General features: G+C 37.4%; 1 protein-coding gene across 5 annotated transcripts in view; it reads right to left on the minus strand.

The window, feature by feature from the left end:
• Nucleotides 1–292: 292 nt before the first annotated feature.
• The window catches only part of RPS6KA3 (ribosomal protein S6 kinase A3), a 104,306-nt gene continuing 80,329 nt past the window's right edge, over nucleotides 293–24,269 (minus strand). For all 5 annotated transcript variants that reach the window (XM_032475661.1, XM_032475663.1, XM_032475659.1 and 2 more), the window contains 9 exons: nucleotides 22,775–22,899; nucleotides 20,628–20,753; nucleotides 18,092–18,181; nucleotides 15,978–16,136; nucleotides 14,007–14,168; nucleotides 11,314–11,390; nucleotides 10,741–10,858; nucleotides 6,326–6,466; nucleotides 293–5,690 (listed from right to left, as the gene is read on the minus strand). In XM_032475661.1, the coding sequence (XP_032331552.1) occupies nucleotides 5,568–5,690; nucleotides 6,326–6,466; nucleotides 10,741–10,858; nucleotides 11,314–11,390; nucleotides 14,007–14,168; nucleotides 15,978–16,136; nucleotides 18,092–18,181; nucleotides 20,628–20,753; nucleotides 22,775–22,899 (1,121 nt within the window). In that variant the 3' untranslated portion in view covers nucleotides 293–5,567. The remainder of the gene's footprint in view (nucleotides 5,691–6,325; nucleotides 6,467–10,740; nucleotides 10,859–11,313; nucleotides 11,391–14,006; nucleotides 14,169–15,977; nucleotides 16,137–18,091; nucleotides 18,182–20,627; nucleotides 20,754–22,774; nucleotides 22,900–24,269) is intronic.

The raw sequence follows: 24,269 nt of genomic DNA on the forward strand, positions 1-24,269 counted from the left end.
CAAGAAGATTGTTTCATCTGTGCCTGGTGATTACCCTGCATCCTTTAAATCATTAATCAAGTTTGATATTGGGTAAGAGCTATGACTGATGTGCGTCAGATCTATGCATCTGATTTGACAAACTCTGGGCTAACCAAGACTTTGCATCGAAAAATTATTTTGCACTTAACTCAGAAACATTCCTGTTTTAAGTTCTATCAATCCAAGTTGATAAATTTATACTTCGGATAAAACAATTGGATGATATGAAGGATTGATCATCATATAACTGAAATAATCTCATGAAGGGACATACATGCGTTTATTTGAAACTTTATTATATAAATTTTCATTTCTTTTAAAGATTACAAAACCTGTTCTGTGACAGGAATACAAGCAATTTTGTTCCAGGATTATTCATGGATACATCTGAAAGAGCTTAGATTACACATTAATAGTATGATTTGAAAACTGCCCAGATTAGACTCTGAAGTAAAACAATTTAAAGTATTCAGTGATATTTAATCCTTTACAAGCATTTCATAATTATGGCAGCAGTGCCAAGCATCTGATGCGATTTAACCACCAATAAAAGGTACAATACGTATGAACTCATGATATGGTGCCTTGGGCTTCTGGCATGCCTTACTAGAGAGAAACTAGTATAAAGTAAGATCATATATCATAGTAGAAAAATATTTGTGATTTTTTTTCTTTTTTAAAAACTGTTTAAGTAGATACCCACCCCTCTCCCACCCATGGCCAAAAATGCAAAATAATTACATCCCTTAGGTGTATACCTTCCCTTTTGCTTAGGGTCAGAGTTAAGATAAACATAATACATGGACATAATTTGAAGAGTAAAAAACTCATCACCCACAATTATTAAGGATGCTAAGGAATGGCAATACCTTGAAGCTTTTTTTTAAAAATTGAAAAACAAAGCCTTAGATGGTAAACTACACTTAGAGAAACACAAACCAAACCCTTTATCCTTATGCCCTTGCTTTGTATTTAAAAGTTCTACTTTAAGTACTTGTTTGAAAAACTCAGTATACAGTTCATTCAGTACTATAGTGATAATAGGAGTAAAGATTTTCACTTCCATTAGATATTGAACTAATCTACTTAGGACTATTATAGTGACTCTCTTCTCACATACGTTTATATATGGTATGTGCTCTAAAGAGGTTTTCTTGAGGTTTGTACCTCTGAACCTAGTCTCTAATTTACCGTTCCACTAATCTCTATTCAATGTCATATACTTTGTTAGTTGCTCTGGGAGAAGTCATGGACATTTAAACAGCTTATCATGCACTTCAAGGTTATATGGCAAAATAATGAGGAAAGTGCCTTAAGAGGTAGGAAGTAGGCTCTCATCCCAACCCTTGGTATGCCCTGTTATGAACAGTTAAAAGACTGGAATCAAAGTGGTAAATGTGAGACTGATAGTAAAGAAGGCTTAAGAAAATGAAGTCGACTTAGTTACTAGAATTCTTTGAGAACACTCAGTCACATTGGAACCAGTTACAAGTCACTCGATCACACAGAATACAGCAGTGTCAAAAATACATAAAGCGCACTGTAGATACAAATTCTTCTCGGCCATCCATATTTAGTTATTATCATTCTGTAGATTCTTCGCTAGAAAAAGTGGTTAAGCGTGGCTCTGCAGAGTACCACAGTCCCAAGAAAGCAGATTTCATTCCTTCATTAAATGGTCTCCACCAACGGTCACTTGGGGAGACCAGTAAAATGTAAGCAATCTGGAGGTGAAAATAGGACTTTTCATTAACTGAAATAAAAATGCTGAGTTGAGTCAACTTCTCTGTGAGTTAAATAAGGCTCAAAGTATACATCCAGTTGGTTAGTTGCATGGAGTTGGACCTTTCGGAGGGACAGAACTCTAGGACCAGATTGGAACCTCCTGGTTTAAGCACCAAGGTCAGCCATGGGATCCAGCGTTATTTGTTAATCACAGAAAGCAGACCTTTTCTGACCCTTTACGTTCCTGAGATATCTGTCCCAATGCCTTCATGAATTTCAAATGCTCAATACCACCATAAGAGAGAATTTTCTGCATAAAATATAATAAAGCAAACTGAAAAAATTTTAGGTCATTTATAAAGGCCAGGTAGAGAAAATCAAAGACATGTTGAAATGTGTATTGCTGGCTTTCATGGTGATGCGCATCTGTACCAAGCCCCCAAACCTTGAATGTTTTTCTGTTCTCACCCTAGGCTGGACCTACCCCAGCCTCTTTCCTATCCAGCCCGTTCTGCCCACTCATAATGCCTTTCCTGGGCTGAGGGCACAGGGCACAGCTAACAGGCCAGCCCCATCTCCCATGATGTCCTCTGGCCCCAACAGCAATCACTTCTTAAAAACAGTTGGGAAATGGTTGGCCCAAGCCCACTCCTTGCAGCCCGCTGTGTGTGAAATGTGGACTCTCCACTGCATACACCCCGCACCCTCTCCAGACACTCACTAAGTGACTTTTCCCACACGTCAGCCTCACAGCATCTTGACTCTGTGCCTTTTCAAAATTATTACATTCTTGGACTTTTCGGGCTGCTTGTGAATAAATGAAATCTACATCAAATCTGTTAAGGGTTGATCTTACTTAGAAAGAAGACATCTCTATAAATTAGAAGGAGCTGAAATGACTTATATAAAAACTTAAAAGGACAAAAAACTTACCTTAATTTAGCATCATCACTTGAAAGGGAAGATACAAAACACATGGTAGTGTAATCCGTATTTTCCTGTATGTGCTTGGCAATGTTAAATTCAGTCTACCAGTCTGAATATTATTTTGGATTATAAGCTAAAAAGAGGTTTGTAAAAGTGGCCTGATAGTTTAGTTCCTTCTTTCATATTGAAGTATCTTTCAGAGTGGACTAAAATCTCCTGGAAGAGGCCCTGGTAACCAGCAGCACTAACTGGTAAAGGACCTCACTACTGCAACTACTGGACTTGGGGAAATTAATGGAAAGATTAACCCAGCAAAAGCACTACATTTTAGAGCATACTGTTGGCTGAGCCTGTCTGCTCTAAGTCAAAGCAATAGGAACACCAGAACCACAGATGAAATAAATTATGCTCCCGGACTGCCTTTTCAGCAGAAAGCCTTCAGTTTTGTGAACATATAACTTGTTCTTCTCCAGTAAAACTGGCAGGTGGACTAGGACAAAGGCAGTATCTTTGAAAGCAATAAACTTGGCATTCATATACCAGCAGAGGACTGCCCCAAGACATGTAGTTTTTGAGCAACTCAGCTCATTATCGAGTAATAATACGAGGGGAAGGCAGCACGGTGTGAGGAAGGGAAAAAACTGAATGGGAAGTTAAGGATTCTAGTCTTTGCTTTGGGTCTCAGGTTCATTACATGCAACATGAGAGTGTTACACTAGATAATCTATAAGGATTTACATATTTACTTCTGGTTCTAAAAGACTATGATGAACAACACACCTAAGCACTGAAGGGATAGCGTCAGTGTCAAAATTTTGAAAATATATTTTTTTCTGCTTATAGTTATATTAACATTTTAAAAGTAACAAGAATTTGGGATGACCATGGTTAGAAACACTGAATAGATGGAAAAGAGGGGGGAAAAAAAAAGCTTTCTTTCCAGGCAATGGAAAGCAGCTTGTAGTAGTTAGCATCCCTATACTCAAGAATATTTAAAAACTTTCTCCATCTAGATCTTCTGAAATCCCTCCTCCTATAAACATTTTTTGTCTAGAAGATAAACTTATATTTGATTTCTATGCAATAATCATTTTGTGTCACTTGCGCAAAAGGCATGTTATGGATTTTCTCTTTCTCTTTAATTGCCCAGAAGAGAAATTAAGAAATAACAAGTGGTTTCCAAGACATTTAGATAAACCTTGCTTTCTTGGCTTTGTACTCTCAGGGGAAGATTTAAAGCTTCTGGCAGGAAAAAAGATTTCTCATGTAAATGGCTTAAGTACATGACTAAGAAAGATTTGTTTAGGCACATTTATGATGAGATAAGTTAAATCACCTTTTCCTTGCTCATATGTTTTCCATATTACATAGTGACGTACGCTAGGTAGCTTGGCAAAAAACAGGTATTTTTATGGAATAATTATTATGGATACACACGTTTTTAAAATTAAATTGTGGGAACTACCAAATTAGATGTAAATAATGAACACTCTAGTCTAAGCAGACCCAGTGACCATTATGAAAATGGATCATTTCTGAAGTTAATGAAAGCATTACATGGCTATAAATTATCAGGAGGAATTCAGAAAACACTCAATGCTGAACATTCACTTAGCCTACCTTAGCTATGATTTCAGGTTAGAACAGATACCGTTTGATCAAGAATGTTTTATTCCCTAGAATAAGAAAGTTTAAGTCCAATTTCATATGGAGGCTCGTGGCCTTTATTACATTCAAATTAGTGTTTAATATAGAGCATCTTAATGGGATAGAATTCATTATGATTCATTATTCATTACGATTTTCCAAAAAAGCATACTTTTCTTGCAGGTATACAAGAACAAGTATCCTGTTATTCATGTGCTAAATTCAGCAATTTGATCTATTTAACCATGAGCTATCCAATGGGACATAAATGACTTGTTGCTGAATTTTCCTTTGCCAATCTCTTCACCATGCCTCTTAAAGGCCTTTGATGTATATTGGGAAAATCCCAAGCTTATGCCAATTTAAGATTAAAAGTGCAAGGGCCACTTCCTTAATTAAGGAAAAAAAGATCCTAAGGAGTTGCAAAGTATACGGACTAACTTCACAGGTGTACTCCTGTGTCATGCCGCACACACATGATAACTTTCCCTACCACAACAGCTCTCTAGGTTAGCCTGACAGAGCACCTGACTTTAAGAAATAAACAAATGAACAAACCAGTGAAACAGACATGGGGAAAGATATGTACATTTTGGAAGTATTACATTCAACAGCTGTTCTACAATCTGGCCATTTTTAGGGCTGTCCAACAATACTGTTAATCCAGGTGAACTATTTAACCAGATTTAATAGTCAATTGATTAATAATAGATTCCAAGTTAAACAAGGCATGTATACATTAAAGAAAGCAGTACATAAATGTACTGTATATGAACTGTTTACAAAAACATACAAAATGTTGGATGGCACAAGGGATACAGTGCTAATATAAACGGATTGTTTAAGCTAAGTGCTTAACATAAACTGTCCATCCCTATAACTAACAAAGAATATTTAAGGGACATGAAATATTTCCTATAAAAATAATGCTATGTGGTGTAGAGTACTTTATTCAGTGTATTTTTAGGTGGTATTCGTATATTCATTATTCTTCTTGTTGATTCAGTGAATATATCTTCATCATGTTTCCATTTTCATTTCATCCGAAGCTCCAGGAAAATCTAACTTGCTAACGATCATTTAAAGCGAGAAGAGACGAAAGCGGGAGCAGCAGCAGGAGCAGCAGCATTGTGGGTACCAGCTGGGACAGTGTGTGCTTGCAGGTGTCTCTCAGATATGTGCTACCTGTCGCCAGAACTTGTGCTATCAGCTTACACCATGGTACCAAATCTCTCACTGAGGTCACTTCACAGGGCTGTGGAGGTGATTTTTTTAATACCTCTCCGCTGAGCAAGAGTAGAGCGGCCTACTGGTTCCAAAACTGGTGACTGATTACGGTTTAAAGCAGAATATGTAGCTGCCATGGCACCCTGCAAAAGGAAAGAAAGGTCACAACAATAACGACCAAGGCCAGTCACTTGTACACAGAATATGAAATTAATTTTTCCCAATTTCTTCATGTGCAAATTTGTACAGATGTTGTTAGGCTCATAATGAAAACAACCGCCCTGGTCACAGCCTCTGATTTAACTAAAATTGAAGAGGCTCATGTGGGAGGTTGAAATTATGGATGAGAGAGGACAGGGATGGGCTCATAGCAAATAGTCCTTACTTTTCTCAGGGCTATTCAATTTTTTTCCCTTTGTAATCCTTCAATATAAGAGGCAGCAAGGCTTGCTCTTTTGGAACTTGTGTTTTGCCACTGCTGACAACCTCAAAGAGTCTGCTTTGGGTTGTGTGTAAGAAAGAACAGTATAGGGAAAAGTTCAGAAATCCATAAAGCTTATCTGATTGATAAATTCAGAAATCATTCTTCAAGTAGTTTTATTACGATATTTTGGCGCGTCTTGACTTTTTCTTTTCTAAATCACCCACTATAAGAGAATCCCATAAGAGAAGTGGACACAGGCTGAGAGGCAGAGGGAAAGGGAAAGGTGCTGTGGGGACAGAGAGGGGACTCCTCCCAGAGGACACATGGCAAACGGCACCCAAATGGACCGCTCACCTTGACTAGGTGTGGTGCGTCCTGTCTGTTGAGTTGGTATTGTGGCAGTTGGTCCCAGTGGACGATCCAGGGATGTCTGAGCACAAGGGCAGCGGTCAGTCTCTGATGAGGGTCCACATGAAGCATCTTTGACACCAGGTCCTGAAATGGGAAAAAGAAGAAGAAAACCAGCTTAAAGCCCCTGTTCGGTTTTCTATAGCACTTGACACTGTCCAGCAGTCTTTCTTGGCTTCCGACACTATTTTTTCCTGGCTGACCTTGGGGTGTGAAGCAATTTGGCCAACATAACAATTTGTTTTTAAAAAAAAATGCAAAAGCTTAAGCCTTTTTTCTCCTCCCGGAGTAATAGTAATTTTGGTGCATTACAAGTAGTAAATTTACCACATTTTATGTCTTTAAGGATTTGGGCTCTTTTTTTCCCTCAGATATTGTGAGTTTTCTACATTTTTGTAGGTTGATTTCTAAGTAATTTTCAGCTACTTAAGATTTTTTTGTGTTGTTGGTAATAAGTAGCAAAGAGAAGAAATAACTGTCCGATAATAGGAACTGGAGGGCTCTAAACGCCCCCAAGATTACAGTTATTTTAAATTTTATTTTCTACTACAAAAGCAACTCATGGGCATTATAGAAAAATTGGAATACAGAAAAGCAAAAGAACATGAACACCACCCAGAATCCCACTCTTCCAGAGACAAACGCTTTCTATCGATCCAAATGCTTTACTCTGCAAAGTAGAGATCCATATAGTTGCTATGTAGTTTTATATTCTCCAAAATAATGTGATTTATAAAAGCCATCCACCACTTGTTTAATTCTTCATTCAAAATGTATCTGTTGAGTATCCATTAAAGGCTAGGCATTGTGTGAGGCATTGGGTATTTAGCAATGAACAAGACAGAAATGAACTCTGACCTCATGAACCTTTTAGCCCGGTGAGGGAGAGACACAGAATTAATGACAAAGCAAATAGTAAGTTCTTTGATGGGATGGACAAATATGAGGTGCAGCTAGAAAATCACAAAGAGACACATGACATGAACAGGGTGGGGTGGCTTAAGAGTGAATTCAGTAGAGGAACATGAGACCTGGAGGGTACCAGGAGCTGGATTCGAGAAGGGAAGGGAGAAACAGCATTTCAGGGAGACAAAACGGAGTATGTCTGAGGGGAAACCCTCAGGTGCGAAAGAACATGTTGCAATCTGGGAACTGAAAGGGGCACATCGTGCTTGGAGCATCAACTATAAGGGAGAGTGAGGCGGCAGATAAAGTGGGAGAGGTGAGAAGGGACCAGACCGCGAAGGTGCTTGTAAGCCGTATTAGCAAATTTAGACATTTTCTGGAGGTGATAAATCATTTAAAGCAAAGGAATGATGCAGTCAGGTCTGTACTTTAGAGGGATTACACTCACTAAATGTGGAGGAAAATGGATTGGAGGGGCTCAAGCCTGGAGACTCTGATTAGGGACTGGCGAGAAACAACAGCTTTGGGGTTGGGGGAGAAATATGGATGGAACTGAGGTGCTTTAGAGAAAGAAGTGACACAATCTGGTAGTTGACTGGATACTGAGACCTGGGGAGATGTTATTCCAAGTATCCCTCTGCTGTTAGATAACTCTTACTTTTACTTATCATTAACAGCTAAGAACAGGTAAAAGCTACCAAGCAGAATTAGAAATAAAAAGCAAAACAATTAGGGACCTCTCCTTCCAAATTCTGAAAGTGGGCAAACATGATTCAAATGCGTTAGAAGGTTCCAAAACTGTCCAGGAGCACTACAAAACTCTATTGTAATTTTAATCAAATCTCTGTTAACCAGAGCTCTTTCAGCCAAGTCACTTAGAACCACTTCTCTGACTGCTACCCTTCCTGAGCTTTCACTTTAAATGGTGCTGCCCCCCCCCCAAATTCCTTCCATGGTTCTCTTATCACTCCACTCAGGTAAGCTCCTTCATGCTACAGCTACTACAGACGACGACAATTCCTAACTTCGTCTACTCCAGACTTTTCTTTGGAGATCTACACCCATATTAGCCATTTGCCTAATGGACATACAACTCTTAATTATATATCATGGAAGCATTTTAAATTCATAATGCTCAAATCTATAATCATCCCTCCTCTTAAAACTACTTCCTTGGTATTCCATATCTTGGTGCAGGACACCACTACCCACTCATTTGCCCGAGGCGGAAATGTGGACTGCATGCTTGATTGCTGCTTCTCCCTTGCTTCTTATGTTCAATAAACCCCCAAGTCTATGCTGCCTCCTAAATTTCTCTCCATTTGGCTCAAATCCCACTATTAACTGCGCCAGATTAGGTCCTCATTATTCATGACCTGAAATGTTGTAAAACCTTACAAGTAATGCCCCTAATATGAAGTCAGGGAGGACTTAATAAAATAGTTTAGGGAAAAGTGTTAGCACAGTCCTTGACATGTAAGTGCTCAGTAAATGGCAGCTATGGTCCTGTTCTCCTCAAAGCCACATATGACACATGCCCCATATGACTGACAACATGCACATATGCAACTTTGCTCTTGAGGGGACACACCAGATTGAGCCCTCCCTCCCAATTTTGTGGGTATTCACCATATTACATCATACTTGCAATCACAAGTCTTAACTGGACAAGTTAGCAAAAGTTATTAGTAATAATGTGGCATCCGTAAGATAGGCTGTGAGTTGGATGCTATTTTTTGTGCTCTATTTGTATCTCATCCTTACGTCTTTCACTCAAAAAACCACAATAAAATGCAAGCAAATGAGAACCAAATTATAAAAATTATAGAGATAACTTCAACTTGCTTTAACTTATTAAAAAAGCAGGTGATGTGTAAACTCTGATACTTTATATTGTATCATTACTTCGTATGCCTCATAACCAGTCATGGTTAAGTTCCTGGCTGATTGCAGTGCACGAGAATTACTCCTCCAGAGTGATCCTGAGAAAGGAAAATCTGATCACTACAATGCTTAGTGTTTTTCAACAGTTCCCCAACACTTAGAGTAAAGCCCAAATCCTGAGCACGACTGACAAAGCCTCTCACAATCTGGGTTCATCGGCTGCCCTCTCACATGCACCTGCACATATGGAACTACTAGCAGCTCCCCGCAGGCACTCCGCCGTTCCCATGCCATCATGACCACGCACAGCATGTGCTGCTCTCTCAGCCTGGGACGGACTACGTCCTGCCACTTCCCAAAGTTGCCTGGCAAATCCCTTCACTGCTTCTGGAAAGCTTTCCCTGAAATCTTTCTGATCGAGCATCAGCTGTGAACTTCTTTAGCACAGAAAACATACTATTGTAACAGCATATGGGACACCATATTGGATATTTTTGGCCATCTCCCAAATGGACTGTGAGCTTTTTGAGATTAGGAGTTCTATCTGAGTCACATCTTTTATGCCTGGAGCCTTCACTTATTAAGCACAATGTAGCCACTCAATAAATGATTTAAAAAGTAAACAAGTACCCAGAAAAATGAATTATCTGGCTTAAGAAATTTTATTGTTAAAACAAGGGAAAACATTTCATTTTAAATATAGTTATAAGACGAAATATTATCTACACAGGCATTAAACTGGTTGCCTGAAGCTTCATCTTTCTGCCAAGAGTATCTATATAAATTCTGGACATACCCTACTTCCTCATGCAATCCCCTCAACTCAAGCTTCCACCTCTAAAAGTCAGCAAGCACTTTTCACCAGTATGTATCTTCCTCATCAGCTCTAAGTTTTTCTTATTTGTAAGTGGAAAACTGCTCTTCTTTTGAAAAGAGAATTTTCTCTGAATAAAGTAAAACTGGAAAGCAAGTCACAGCTATTCAGTAGATGGTAGGTCGTCCAGTGAGAACGGCTTCTCAAATGCACTTTAAGCAGACACTATAAAACTACTGTGACAAAGATGAGATCCCTTTCTTCATAATATGGACCAAAAATAGAACATGGTGGAGTTATTCTAGGGAATAAGGGCTTTAGAATCAGCTATTTATTTTGAAGCACCCACACATGCCTGGTGTGTAACTGCAGACAAGTTCACACAAAAATTCTTGGCTTTGGTTTCCTTCTGTGCAATGGTGATTCTACCCCCTATTTTACAGGGCTGTTAAGAGGATTAAATGGGATAATTTAGGTGCAGTGTGAGGCGCAGAGTAGACACACAAATCATGAAGATTACCACCATTATTATTCATCACGTTTGTCAGGAAGAAGTAGCTTTAGATACAGAGATAATAAAGCCAAACCAATTATCTTCTGGGAAAGAAACAAAGTGGTCAGTTTTTGCATTCAAGTTATTTCATAACGTCACTTCAATAATACTTTATAAACAAGTTTTTAACTGATACTATTTTTTCTCGCCAGGGATTATGAAAAATTATTTTCTCAAAAGCTTTTAATAGGAAGCCATACTTACCTTTGCTGTGTCTGAAACAGAATTCCAGTAGCCACCACTCAGTGAGAATTTCCCACTGCCTATCCGTGCCAGTATTTCCTCTGGTGTATCATCAGGACCATTTGCAAATGGAGTGTAACTAATTTAAAATAGAATTAAAATGCTAGTGAATAGAATCTCTTTTGTTGTAATCTTTATTTGCAGTGTCCAAAAGTAGTCTAAGTAGTTCATTTAATGCAATACTTAATTAAAATCTACTGAAGTGAAAAATAACATGAAGCTTCACAAAGCACTAGGTCATGGTATAAGTTATGAAATATTGATTTAGATTTTATATAGAATAATACAAATATTTTAAGATATGACACATTATATAATAAAATATTTAAAATAGCATATGTTTATGACATAACAAGAGTACAAAAAGATACGGAAAAAATCAATTTATGACTTGAGATTAAGAAATAGTACATTATAGAAAATCAGTAACGATACAGCTATAAATGTGGTATGTAGGTGTATATGATTAAATAAAAACCTAGATAATTTAAACAAAATATTTATGAATAAATGCTTACAACACATGGTACATACCCAGTAAGCATTGTATAGAGGAGGACTCCAAGACTCCATATATCACAAGCAGCATCATAGCCTTGTCGTTTTAAAACCTAGAAAAAGTAGAAATGAGTACTAATGCCTTGCTGTTTATTGTATAGATTTGGACAGGCTGTGAACTGAACTCTCTCTCCTAAATCAATGCATATAAGAAAAACAGAATATGATTAACAAATAAGGCAATACAGTCATCCTATTCCAGAACTTCTACTACTAATAATTCACATATATAAATTTAAATTTTGATTTTCAAATTAATTTATTGAATGTTGCCATGGCACAGAGAGGACTATAAAAATAAACTGAAGATAGATTTCTTATTTAAATGAGTTTATATTTTGTATGGGGCTGCAGAAATGGTTAACATACAAAACAATAAAGAAAACATATAACAGTACAAATGATATAGTGCAAAATTATACTTATAGGAATATATAATTTGATTTACTCAAGCAGTTAATAATCACCAAGTATTATCAGGTATAAACTGTGACAAATACAAAACAACCCTGTTTTCCTCAAGAAAATCAGAATCTGGCAAAGGAAATAAACATATGTATAGTTAACAATTCAACATGATAAGTGTTCTAACAAAATTATGTGTAAAGTGCTATGGGTATAAAGATGAGGAAGCAATTCATTCTTGATATGGGGAGAGAGGGAAGGCTAGGAGGCAGCCTGCTTGTATTGGGCCTGTAAGTAAAGATACAGGAGATAAAGGGAAGGGCTGGGGAAGGGCAGAGGACACTCAAAGGGAGAGGCGAGAGAGCAGAGCATGTTTAGTGACAGGCAAGTCCAGTGTGGCCAGACAGGGGATACTACAGAGTCTGAAGGGTTTTTATAAATATCTTGTTAAGGAATTTAGATTTTTCCCCCTCAGGCAATCAGATATAGTTGAAGCATTAAGCAGGGAAATAAAATAAGTAGATGTGTATACCAGAAAGAGAACTCAAGGTATGGAGGAAATGCTGGCAAAAGAGAAGGAGACAAGGCCAACTGACAGGAGGTAATTTGTAGCAAACTGTGTGAAGGGCTGTGAGGAGCAACACTAAGGCAGGACATGAAGGGGAAAAGACAAAGAGAAAATGGGAAGGATTTAGTGGAGACTGGATGTATATAGGGTAAGGGAAAAGTGGTTTAAAACATCCAGGAATCAGAGTGCAAAGGATCTGGTGATAGACTGAATATGGAGAGAGAACAGAGAAGGAGGATTTTGGGAGGACTTTAAAGTTTTCAGTTGGATGACTAAATGGTAAAGAGGAGACCAAGAGTTAAGAGGTCAGTCTAAGGAGAGTTTAACCATGGAAGATTTCCTGAAGGTGAACTGAGGCAGGTTCTGAAGCAAAAAACATTCTAGTGTGCCAAGGCATAAAAGCTGATTTCAAGAAGCAGGCTGCTTGTAAGAAGCGGGAAACAATCATGAGGAAAAAGAGATGGCCAGATGGAGTGACTACGCTTAGACACCAATGTGTCAGAGGCCGTGGAGATGTGGACAAAAAAGCAGAAAAAAAATCTGTCCCTCATCAGTTCTAGTATCACTGGGAGAAGAGACTAAAGTAATCTTTCAAAAAATACTTTTATATCTAAAAAGTAACAAAATTACAAAAAGTTTGTAAAAGAGAGGGGAAATCCAACTCGGTAATCCAACTATCCTAACATCACTAACTGTCATTATTTTTGTGAAACATCTAGCACGTGGTAAAAGCACAGACTTTGCAGCCAGACCGCTTGGGCTCAAATCTACATCTGACCGCAGGCAAACGACAGTACCCCTCACTGTGCACCTGGTTTCCCGGGAAGTGAGAATAAAAGCACCGACTTCACAGAGTTGTGATGAGAGTGCATTACTATCCCAAAACACTGTCTGTGGGGATGAAATCCACTAACACATGTGCGTGGCACACAAGCCCTAGATTAGGGTTAGCTATTATATTTTATTATCTTGTTCATGGTTATACTTTTTTTACATACTGATAATAAAAAGGCAAGAAAATTTGAGGATGAAGAACTGAATTTTAGATTTACTACAATAAGGAACTGCAATTTCTTAGGAAAAGAAGTAACTTGATCAAAGCAGTGCTTGAGGATGACCAGTTGCTTTGGAGCTCTTTCGCAGACAGATCCCAGGACGACGAGAGGAGGCAACGTGCACCCGGGCTGCGGCAGTCATCTGGGGGCATGGGGAGGAAAGCAGGGGCTAGGGTGGCAGTTCTGTGAACAGAACAACCCTGAACTGGTTTTAGGGGATAACAGAGATGGGGTAACTGGTTATACAGATAAAGAGAAGAAATCATGATGTTTTAGCCTTGGAAATGCAGGAAGATGCTGACAAAACCAGGAAACTAGAAGGGTATTAGGAAAGGAGAACAAGAAGCTAGCTTGCATTTAATTCCACGCACTGACAGGCATGGAAGTGTTAGTGACAGTGGGCAGCTACAGATGTGTGATGATGCAAAAGACAAAAGTCAGGGCAGGAAAAGGGTTACAGGCAGTAGTGAGTGGACTGATGACAGGATGAACTAGCAACAGAAGAAAAAGGGCTGACATCTTATTCTAACTATTTGCTCAATAAGCCTTCCATTAAACAACTATTAACGATTCTATATTAAATACAGCAAATGAGTTTTTAAATACACTGAAATACTGCAAGCAAACTCTTTCACAATTACCTCTGGTGCAACAAAATTTGCAGTATAACACGGAGTCATGAGAAGACCATTTTCTGCTCTTAGCTGTTTGGCAAAGCCAAAATCACAAATTCGAATAGATTCTGGGTTGCCAGATTCATCCACATAAAGAATGTTGCTAGGTTTTAAGTCTCTGTGAACCACCTAATTGAAATACAAATTAAAGAGGTACATTAACAATATATTTCCATTATGGAAAATTATTTATTTGCAAACTGTCAAGCAATGCAATAAACAAGATGATGGGTCACCAATCTTCACATGATCCCAACGTTATAAAATGCTGATAGTGTTAAGTATAACTCTACCACAGAACTGGGGCAAGGAGAGAAGGAAGAAAGAAGACTATTTACTTTCCCCCTCTTCGTCCAATTGAGTAAGTGGATTAAGGAAAAATGCAAATAGCAGTAACATCTGTCTCCAGGTTATTCACCATTCAATAAATATTTACTGCGCGTCTACAGTGTACCACGGTATTATACAAGGAGCTATAGATACTTTGGTGAACAAGACCCATAAGATCCTTGCCTTTACATGCCAGGAGCTTACACAGAAGTAAGGGAGGCAGAGAATAAACAGGTGAGAAATGGGGCATAACTTGGGAGGTCAGGGAGAGTCTCTAGAGGAGGTAACATCTGATCCAAGATCTGAAGAACAGAATGAATAAGACAGAAGAGTGGGACGTGGTTGTTCTAAGGGGGAATGGCATGTACAATGGATGTACACAACAAACACACGCTGATGGCTCAATGGAACAGGCATGGGGCTGAGGAGTAAAAAAGGAAAAAAATTCAGATTTACTTAAGTATTGCCTATTTCATATCGAAATAACAATGTCACACACAAAAAGATACGATTCCTTAAGAGTTTTGTATTATTTCCCCCCTTTAATCACCTACTTGAATACTTCTTTTTTCATAAGACTCTCTGATACTGTACTCTGTATTAGGCTCAGGTATTTCTTCCATCACCAAATTCTGAGTCTACATTCTAATCAATAACCTGAGTTTTAGTTTCTAACATGCAGAACATTACTTCTCCAGACCATTTTAATAACTAATTACCTCTGAGGCATTGGGAAAAGAACATAGAGGATTTAAATGACTACAGAGTCACAAATTCTTCAGTGAAAACTGAGTTCTGCTAATTTCTAGTCACAGTACTAGGCAAGTCTTGAGCAGCTAGAAGTCAAAAAGCGCTAGAATTAAATGAACACATTCTACTTGTTAGCTTCTAGGGGCAAAGACAAAACAAGAATAGTATACTGAAAATAAACTCCTTAAGAAGAGAGCTCTTATTTTTTCCTGCTTCCCATTCCTCTTCACTCCTCTGCTGTTCTCCTTTCCTCCCTCCCTGCATCTCTCCTTTGCTCACTTTCCTCCCAGACTCCTCTTCTTTTAAAAATATGATTTTATTGCCATTTACTAAAAAAAATCTGAGTGCAGGAAGAAATGAAGAGAGCATCCACCAGCCAGAAACCAGGTGACTGTGTGGCCTCATCTGCTTGAAGGATTTCCCTTTATAAGTGACTACAACCCATCAATCCCTGGTTCTCTTCTTAACTCGAAATGGGCCCAGATCCCAAGAGTACACAGTGGCCTAGCAAAAACAGTGTTATGTCTTCTGGGTCAGAAGATCTTGAGAAGCATAAGAAATTAATGTTTATAAACAAGCTAAAATTTCAAAGTAGAACTTCAAGCTCAATGGGAGAAGGCTACGTAGAGGAAGAACAGTAGGATAATTAAGCTAACAGTGGTTTTTTTTCGTTACATGCATAGACTAATTCCTATCTTTGTAACTACAGCTCAAATATTAAGAAAGAAAAGGTCAGAAGAAAGGTATCTGTGTGTGTGTATGTATGTGTGTGTACATATCTGTACATATGTGTGTGTGCGTATATATATATATACACACACACACACACACATATATATAAGTGTTAAAAAGACTTACCCCTTGTGCATGAAGATATTCAACAGTTTTGGTTATAGTAAACAGGACAGCACTGGCCTCTCGTTCAGAGAAAAATTTCTGTCTAAGAATTTTATCCAGCAATTCACCTCCTTTCATAAGTTCTGTCACTACATACACATATTTTCCATCATCATATACCTGTAAAATTCAACACCAAAATGTAAAAAATTATGTGAAGCTTTACATGTGCTCAGAACAAAGTTCAGCATAGTAGAGAGAAATTAAAACTCTTTATATTCAAGGAAAATTTTACTTATCACAACCAATGAAGGATGTAAAATCTGCAATTTTATCCACATAAGAATATTAAAATAGGAATTGATGAGACAACATCAGAAAAATAACCTGTAATTTCCTTCTGTGAAGCTTAACTCATGACAATTAAAATAACTATAGGTATGATACACGAAGGGGCACTGAACTTCTGCTCTTCTGGTTGACTCCTCTTGATCTTTCTATCTACTGGTGACAACAGGGACTGGTACAAAGGCACACTGCTGTGCTATTCCTGGAACTTCTGCTGCAACTGCAGAACGTCTGTATTTATATACACAGTACAATGAATTATTCTGATTTTGATTAAACTGAAAGGCAAGCTGTGGCAAGAATTAAGCAGGAAGATTAACTAGCAAAGAGAAATTCCATTCAACCACACAGAAGCATACCAGTTTACTCCTAATGTGGAAATAGAAAGCTCACTGTAATTTTGGATCTGTACTCTAGGTGATCCCAAACTGACATAACCTCCTTACTAAACTTCAGTCTCTTTTAGTCCCCCTTCCTCATAGAGCTACTGCACGGCTTTGTTTAAGGACCATAAGAAGCACCATGTGCTAGGGCCTCAAACATGGAAAATACAAGGTACCTGCCCTCAAAGTTTTTATTCTAGTTGGGAGAAACAGACATAGGAGTAAGAGTTTTTTTTAAATGTTGGAGATGTTGTAACAAAAGGGGGGGGGGGAATTTTAGAGGCTTTGGAATTTGGAATGAAGGAAGGAGCAAAGACATAAAAAACAGCAACAGCTCTGGGAGCTTCCCAGGCAAGGCTGAGAGAAAGTATTTTCACATTTCCTTTTTAATTTACTTGGTTGGATTCTTGGAGGTTATATTATTTAAAGAGTCAGTTAAACTTCACATTTTAATGGGATTAAGTTAACACTCTCCTTCCAACAATGAGCAGTGATAGATTATTGAGAGGGAATTGGAGTTTTGGTTAAGAAGGAGAAGGGAGGGTAAACATTGGAATTAAAAAAAATCTCAGAGCGAAGGTATCTCAGAAGTCCTCTGACTTAGGTGGCCACATGACATATTTGGTCTACAACACCCAGATGTGGCCTTTGAGCCTAAGTGAGCACCATCAGCAAGACAGGGAGGTTGCACCCTGTGCCAATAGCTCTGTTACATGAAAGCCATAGTCAGCAGTGAAAGGACACTTCACTTGTCCAGGAGGTGGTGATGTGCAGGGCAGGATTCCTGTAGAAAGTAATGCCTTAGCTTAGTCTTAGATGTGTGGTAGCTAGCCAGGCAAAGAAAAGAAATGGTATTCTCAACTGAAGGAATCATAAATTCAAAGACAGAAGTAGCAGGAGAAAACGAGGCATGTTAAAAAAATCTGTACATACTCAAGCAAGGCTGGAGCACAGGGTGTGTGAGGAAGTGTGTAAACTACTACAGACGGAGGAATGCAGGGACCGGAGGGGATGGGGTATGAACTGTAGGCAGGGAAGTAATAATATGGTTGGGTACCAGCAATAGCTCCCTCTGGCAGCACTGAGGAAGACAGTCTGGGGCGCCTATAGAGTGTGAGACTAGTCAATTCTGAGTATAATTAATACCGAAGTGTTCCAGTAAATGCTGGTATTAAAAACAATAATGTCAGTAATACTTTTCTTCTTAAAGTAAAAGCAGAAAAATTAACTATATAAAGATACTTTTCTTTATAACTGAAATTATGCTACTATATATGTTGTCCTACAGTCTATTTTTTTTCAGTTACTATATCAAGTTCTTTGTCTACCACATGATATTTGAAAACATTTCAAATGTGAGTTAGACAACTGATTCAAATGATTTACATTAAAGAATCTACTTACATCCTTTAGAGTAATAATGTTTGGATGTTGTCCATAACGAAGAAGAATTTCAATTTCTTCTGTAGGGTCTCTCTTGCTTTTATCAATAATCTGAAAGGTAAATAATTATAACAGAATCTCTTGAAGTATACAGTCATAAACCTGAAGTATTTACAGCTACGTGCCTTAGGTGTTATCATGTATAAACAATGTTAATATAAGCCATTTATCAACCAGTTTTGTTCATGTGTTGAGTTTTATTCAAATTTTAATTAAAATTTGTAAGCCAGTCTTGACATAGATGGCAAGGCTGTAAAGTAAATTCTCTGCCATGAGTCACAGGCACACCTGTCTAGTTTAAGTTTGTAGTAAGTTTAGGATTTAATAAAAGGTCAAAAGTCTCAAGAAAAGGTACCAAGAACACAGTTAACATACCTTTTTCCTATCCTTGAATGTCTCAAACCCTTGAGAATTCAGTTAATTTTTTTTTGAGAACTCAGTTAATTTTTAACCCCTATCAATACAGATAACTATGAGCAAGATGTATCTATAATCCACCACTAGCATCTGTTTATTGAATTAACTTTACTTCCTTTAATAAAATGCTTCCACAGGAATATCCCATTAGTTGTAAGCCACTTATAAAAAATTAATTAATAGTTAAGTACAACAAGCTTTATTTTTGAAGCCAGGCAGAAAGCTAAGCAGAAAACCACACCCAGAATTTTACTTGGCTAGAATTAAGTTTAATTATTATAATAAAGCTCTTTAAAATACTAACATAGCTTTCCAACCCTTTTATGTCAGCTGCTTCTTAAAAATACTTCTCTTAATGTTTCAATTTGTTAAAGCAATATTATATTTTAAAAAAGACAAGTTTTGCTTTCATTTCATCCAAAGGGGAGTCTGAAACCAATTTTGTGACCTTCATATTTCAATTTTAAAACAGCTTAGTAATTAGTGTATGCAATAAATACCCAAATGCTCCAGCATCCTAGGAAAGAGCTTGCAACTCTCAGTATGAGTCAAATCTATCGGAAATGGATTTAGTTGTAAAAACAGTTCGTTATTTGGAGACCAGGGAAGACAAACATATAGGTGTCCACTGTGATCAACTGCAAATGATAATGTGGAATCAGGCGAATGGATGATTAAGAGGAAAATTATATAGAACAGACATGTTTATTCAAGGGAGATGGTTCGGGGCTAGTCTTTTGAAAACTAGAACACATTGGGAGGTTTTATTTTTGGCAACATTCTCTCTGATCTGCTGATCTGAGCCCAGCTCACATTATGTCCGTAACTGTGTTTGTGAATCTTAGATATGTAGTAATTTCAGTAGAATCAAGTTGCACTGGGATTGGTTTTATGAAACTAATTTAAGTCACAAGAATCCACAAATAGCTTGAAGATATTCTCAAGGTTTTGGTATACTGCTCCTGGTTTCTATAATTCAAAGGGGGCCTCAGGACATTTCTGCTTTTTCTGATGTGTTTATGTAAGCAAGATACATTCTTAAACTGCCTACCAAGTACATTATTCACATCCTCTCTTTTCATGTACACAATTGGAAAATTTCTATGTACCCCAGACTTCACTGAATAGAAGAGCAAATTAAAACCTATTTCTCTGGTTCATCCTTATATCTGACAGGAAGCCTTACGGACACTGATGACTTTTTAAAGCAATTACACCCAAGTTTAGAATAGTAATAGTTTTTGTGTATGTGTCTTCCCCAGATATTTGTCATGCAAATATAAGGCACATTTATGTTTATTTTTGCACAATGAAATCATACTAGATCTAGATAGATGGAAAGACAGGTAGATGGATTCAAGTAATAATAATTAATGCCACTTTCCCTACTAACTAAACATGAGCTACTCATACTCACAGAGTAGTTCTAAGGTTCAAGGTAAGATGAAAGCTTTAGACATTACTTCACTTGTTTGTGATGGGAGAGCAGAGGCTTCCATCTCAACAAGTGAAAAGGCAGAGACCTGAATATAGTATTTGTTTACTTACAACTAAAGGTTTGGATTCAAACTTTATCCTAGAGCCATGTGCTTTGGTTTTGGCTTAGAAAATCCTTATTGTCTTAGGATACTTAATGAAATTAAAGCAGCAAATTATAATAAATTTTATGACAATAGTTCTCTTTTATTGGTTCACAGATCCTTTTAAATGTGGTATATGAACATTTTTGCCAGAAAATGTAAACATACAAATTTTGGTATACAATTTCAAAGAACTTCCTGACATCTTGACCATAAAATGGGGGACTTTTGAGAGTAAAAGGGGTGCTACTAAAAATCAGGTCACGCAGAAACTGGTACTGCCCTTGGCAAACTGAATGTGTGTTGCCTTACCTTTAGTTCACAGGAGAATTCATGGTTCCAGATTAAGATCCCTGAAGAGCACTAGCCAGACATTTAAATTTACCTTACCTTTTTATAACAAAAGGCACATTTACCAAAGAAGAGTATCATTTTTAACTGGTACTGACATGCATGAATAAAAACTGTTAGAATTTAATTTTAAATCTAAAAACATTTACCTTCACTGCAAATTCCATGTTCGTGGCTTTATGTATACATCTCTTGCAAACAGAGTAGGAGCCAACCCCAATATCTTCTTTTACTTCATATCCATCAGTAAACTGAATACTATTCCTGTGCAACTGCTACAAACACAATTACAAATTGATGAAGAGCTCTGTAGTGACTTTGGTACATTTCATAATAGGGAAACATGTTACTCAGTGCGTACTGTTGAGCTTAACTATAAATATAAATGAATTTAGCAAAAACAAAAATGAATCTTTACAGCATTTAGTCTTCTAAAACTGTGTATTTTACAAGTATCTATGACAAAAAGTACAGCAAGAAATGTGCCTTTTTAAAAAGCTTACGTTAAAAAGAAAAAATTGAATATGTACAAAAAGAAAACACAGAGCTACTTGCTAAGGGGCCAACAGCCTTGCCTGTGTTTATGCCCCACTCCACTCCCCAACCGGCTATAGGTCTTTGAAGTACCCCTGCAAATGGGGGAGATGTGTGAAACCTGCAGTATAGAAGAAAAGACTCAGAAGATGCAGAATTAGAACATCTGGATTCTCGTCTCAGACGTGCTACTTTCAAGCCATGTAACTTTGAACCTGTGTTTTCTCAGAGGGTAATGGTGAGGATTAAAGAAAATACTGTGTTTGAACGTGATACTTACTATTATTGCTTTGGACTATCACTCGCTATAACCTCCTTTCTCTACTCTCAAGTCACAGCTTCAGTATAGCTTCGGCTAGAGAAGCTGTTAACGGGTTAAAGGCCAATAGGATGTGGTAGGATGGTGAACAGCAAATTACCAGTTCTGTAACAGGCTGCAGGAAGTTGTGCAGCCCTTGGCTACACTGATAGGAGACCTCTTCCATGCCTATAGGTTAAAATTTGAATTCTGTAGAGTATGTCTGTGATTTCTAAGTTAGGTACAGAAGTTATGCCTTATTAACTTGCTTGTTGTAGTAAAAGGGACAGACTACTTCAACATGAACTTTGTTCAAAAACCAGTGTTTAAATTGGTCTTCTAGGAAGTGGAAAGCAAGATGATTGACTCGTGAAAAAAACTTTAGCGCAAAAGCAACTTAATCATCAAGCAAATTCATGCACTAATGATACCCTAAAAACAATTCAATGCTTCAAAAGATGTATCTAGTTCCCTCTATGATTAGGACGATGAATTAAATTTATCTTTCCATGATACTTGGGTGGGAAGAAATAAATCTAACGGTTTGTACTACTTGTGTTCCTCTAATAACATTTAATTTACCAGCGCAGTCTCCAGTTACACACACACACACACACACACACACACACTCTCACACTCTCTCTCTCTCTCTCTCTCTCTCTCTCTCTCTCTCTCTCACACTGACACACTCAGAAACCTGCTTCTGTGGCTCCTTTTTCTCTCACTCTGATAAACAGATGGGATAAGGAGGGAGGGGGCACCCTAAGGAGTACCCATAACCATTTCTTCCTAATGGGGGCTCCAAAAGAACAAGGACACAAAACTTATATTACTTAAGATTTAAGTTCATTTTTGTTTCTTATATATTTCTGTGGCAGAGGTTGGCAAACTGTGTCCTGTGAGCCAAATCTGATTCGCTACCAGTTTTTTTAGAATAAAGTTTTATTGGCACCCAGCCATGTTTATTCATTTATGTACTGGCTACGGCTGCTTTTGTGCTAGAGTGGCAGAGCTGAGTAGTCACAACAGAGATTCACACAGCCTACAAAGCGTCAAATATTTATTATCTGGCCCTTTACAGAAAAAGTCTGCTGACCCCTGTCCTAAGGCATTGGGGAACCAGGAGATCTCAGTTCATCATAACTGATCTAACAGAGGCAGAGGATGAAACAAACTAGGCCTGATAACCATTTTGAGGCACAGGAGATGTGAGAGACAAGATGGTGATATTTATTTCAAGTCTCTTAGAATTCCACTTTCAAGTCAGATAGGTACCCAGGATTCTGGTACATGCAACCTTTTCAAAGGCATATGAAAGGAATTTCCAAGAGTAATGTCAATGATATAAAATGTATTTTAAGCTGCTCAATTAAGGTCAGCAGATCAAATCTAACCCACTTATTCACACAATGAACTGTATCTTAACAACTTCTCACATTTAAAATCACTTAGACACTCACTCACCTGAACAATTGAATGCACGCCAACCGTCTGCATAGCTTGGCTTTCATCGTCTGAGGTAATAGCAACAAAACTAAACCCCCGAAAAAGCTGATGTGCGTTAGCACTAGGTGGAATGCCAGGTGAGTCTGAAAAGAATAATAAATTATCATGAAGGTAATTGCTTAGAAAGGTTATTAAGGGAAGAATTGTCAACATTATGACCTTTTTCATTTATTCTGGAATTCTACTTCTCATGTACCCAGTGCTTCCAGGATAACTCAGTGACTCACTGCATCAGATCTGTCCTGATGGCTTACTGTCATCACAACTCTAACAGCCTAGTCCCTCAGAGCCCAGAAAATAAGCACTTCACTTGAAGAATATAATAAACCAGTGAATTACTGGGTTAATGTTATTCTAAATTAGCACTGTCCCAAAGAGTTTCCTGCAGTGATGGAAATTTTCTTTATCTGTGCTGTTGAATATGGTAGCCCCCAGCCACCTGCAGCTACTGAGAATTTGAAATGTGGTTAGTGCCAACTGAGAAACAATATGTTTATTTTTAATTAATTTAAATTTGAATAGTCACAAATGGCTCCTGGCTACCATATCGGACAGTGCAGCCCTAAATAATAACCTAAGAAATGCTATGACTCCTGGATAGGGGGAGATACAAGATTGATCTACAGACAATTTAGGAGAAAGGAATTTAGCCCAGTGGTCCCAATATATAATGTCAGAATCTGGAAATCTAAACTCAAGGTAAAATTATTAATTTATATATATTAAAGGTCAAAAGTAATTTCTAGAACAATCATGGTATGTAGTCCTTAAAATATGATTTTACGACATGACCATGACATATATTGTTTTTCAACTAATTTATGTGGAATCTATGGGCATTAACAAAAACAGAAAAATACTTTTACAATATAGTTAATGTTCATTATAAAAAGAAATAATAAAAGTATAATAAATGTGTTATGCATAAATATAAACACACAATTAGGCATACTAATATTTATAAACATACTAAAGGCTAAAGGTAAGCAAAAAACAAATAGGTAAATCTACTTAAACATCAACTCCACATAAAGTTCTTTTTTAACATCAGCTTGATATTCTCAGCAATATATATTGTTTAATGAATTTTACATCAATGTGACAGTATTATACTGAAGACTTCCGCTAAGAGAAACTATCTGGGCAGAATGTAATATATAACAGCTCTAGTCTAAGATTTTTCTCTATCAGGACAAATTGTATTGAGAAAGCAAAGTAAAACGTTACCATATATCGTCAATTCTATGCATATCACTGTCTATGCATTTGATAAAATTTTGTTCATGTATTAATCCAAATTTCGAAGATTGCCTTATAAAAATAAATACCCATCAACGCTTAATATAGATTGTGAGGATTTGGGGTGTAAAGCTTTATAGAGTTTGAATGATATACTCTATGGGAAATATGTGCAAGTACATTTTCTATTTATTTGCCTGTCAGTGAAATCTGG

The sequence above is a fragment of the Camelus ferus genome, chromosome X (genome assembly GCF_009834535.1).
Source record: "Camelus ferus isolate YT-003-E chromosome X, BCGSAC_Cfer_1.0, whole genome shotgun sequence".
Taxonomy (NCBI): Eukaryota; Metazoa; Chordata; class Mammalia; order Artiodactyla; family Camelidae; genus Camelus; species Camelus ferus.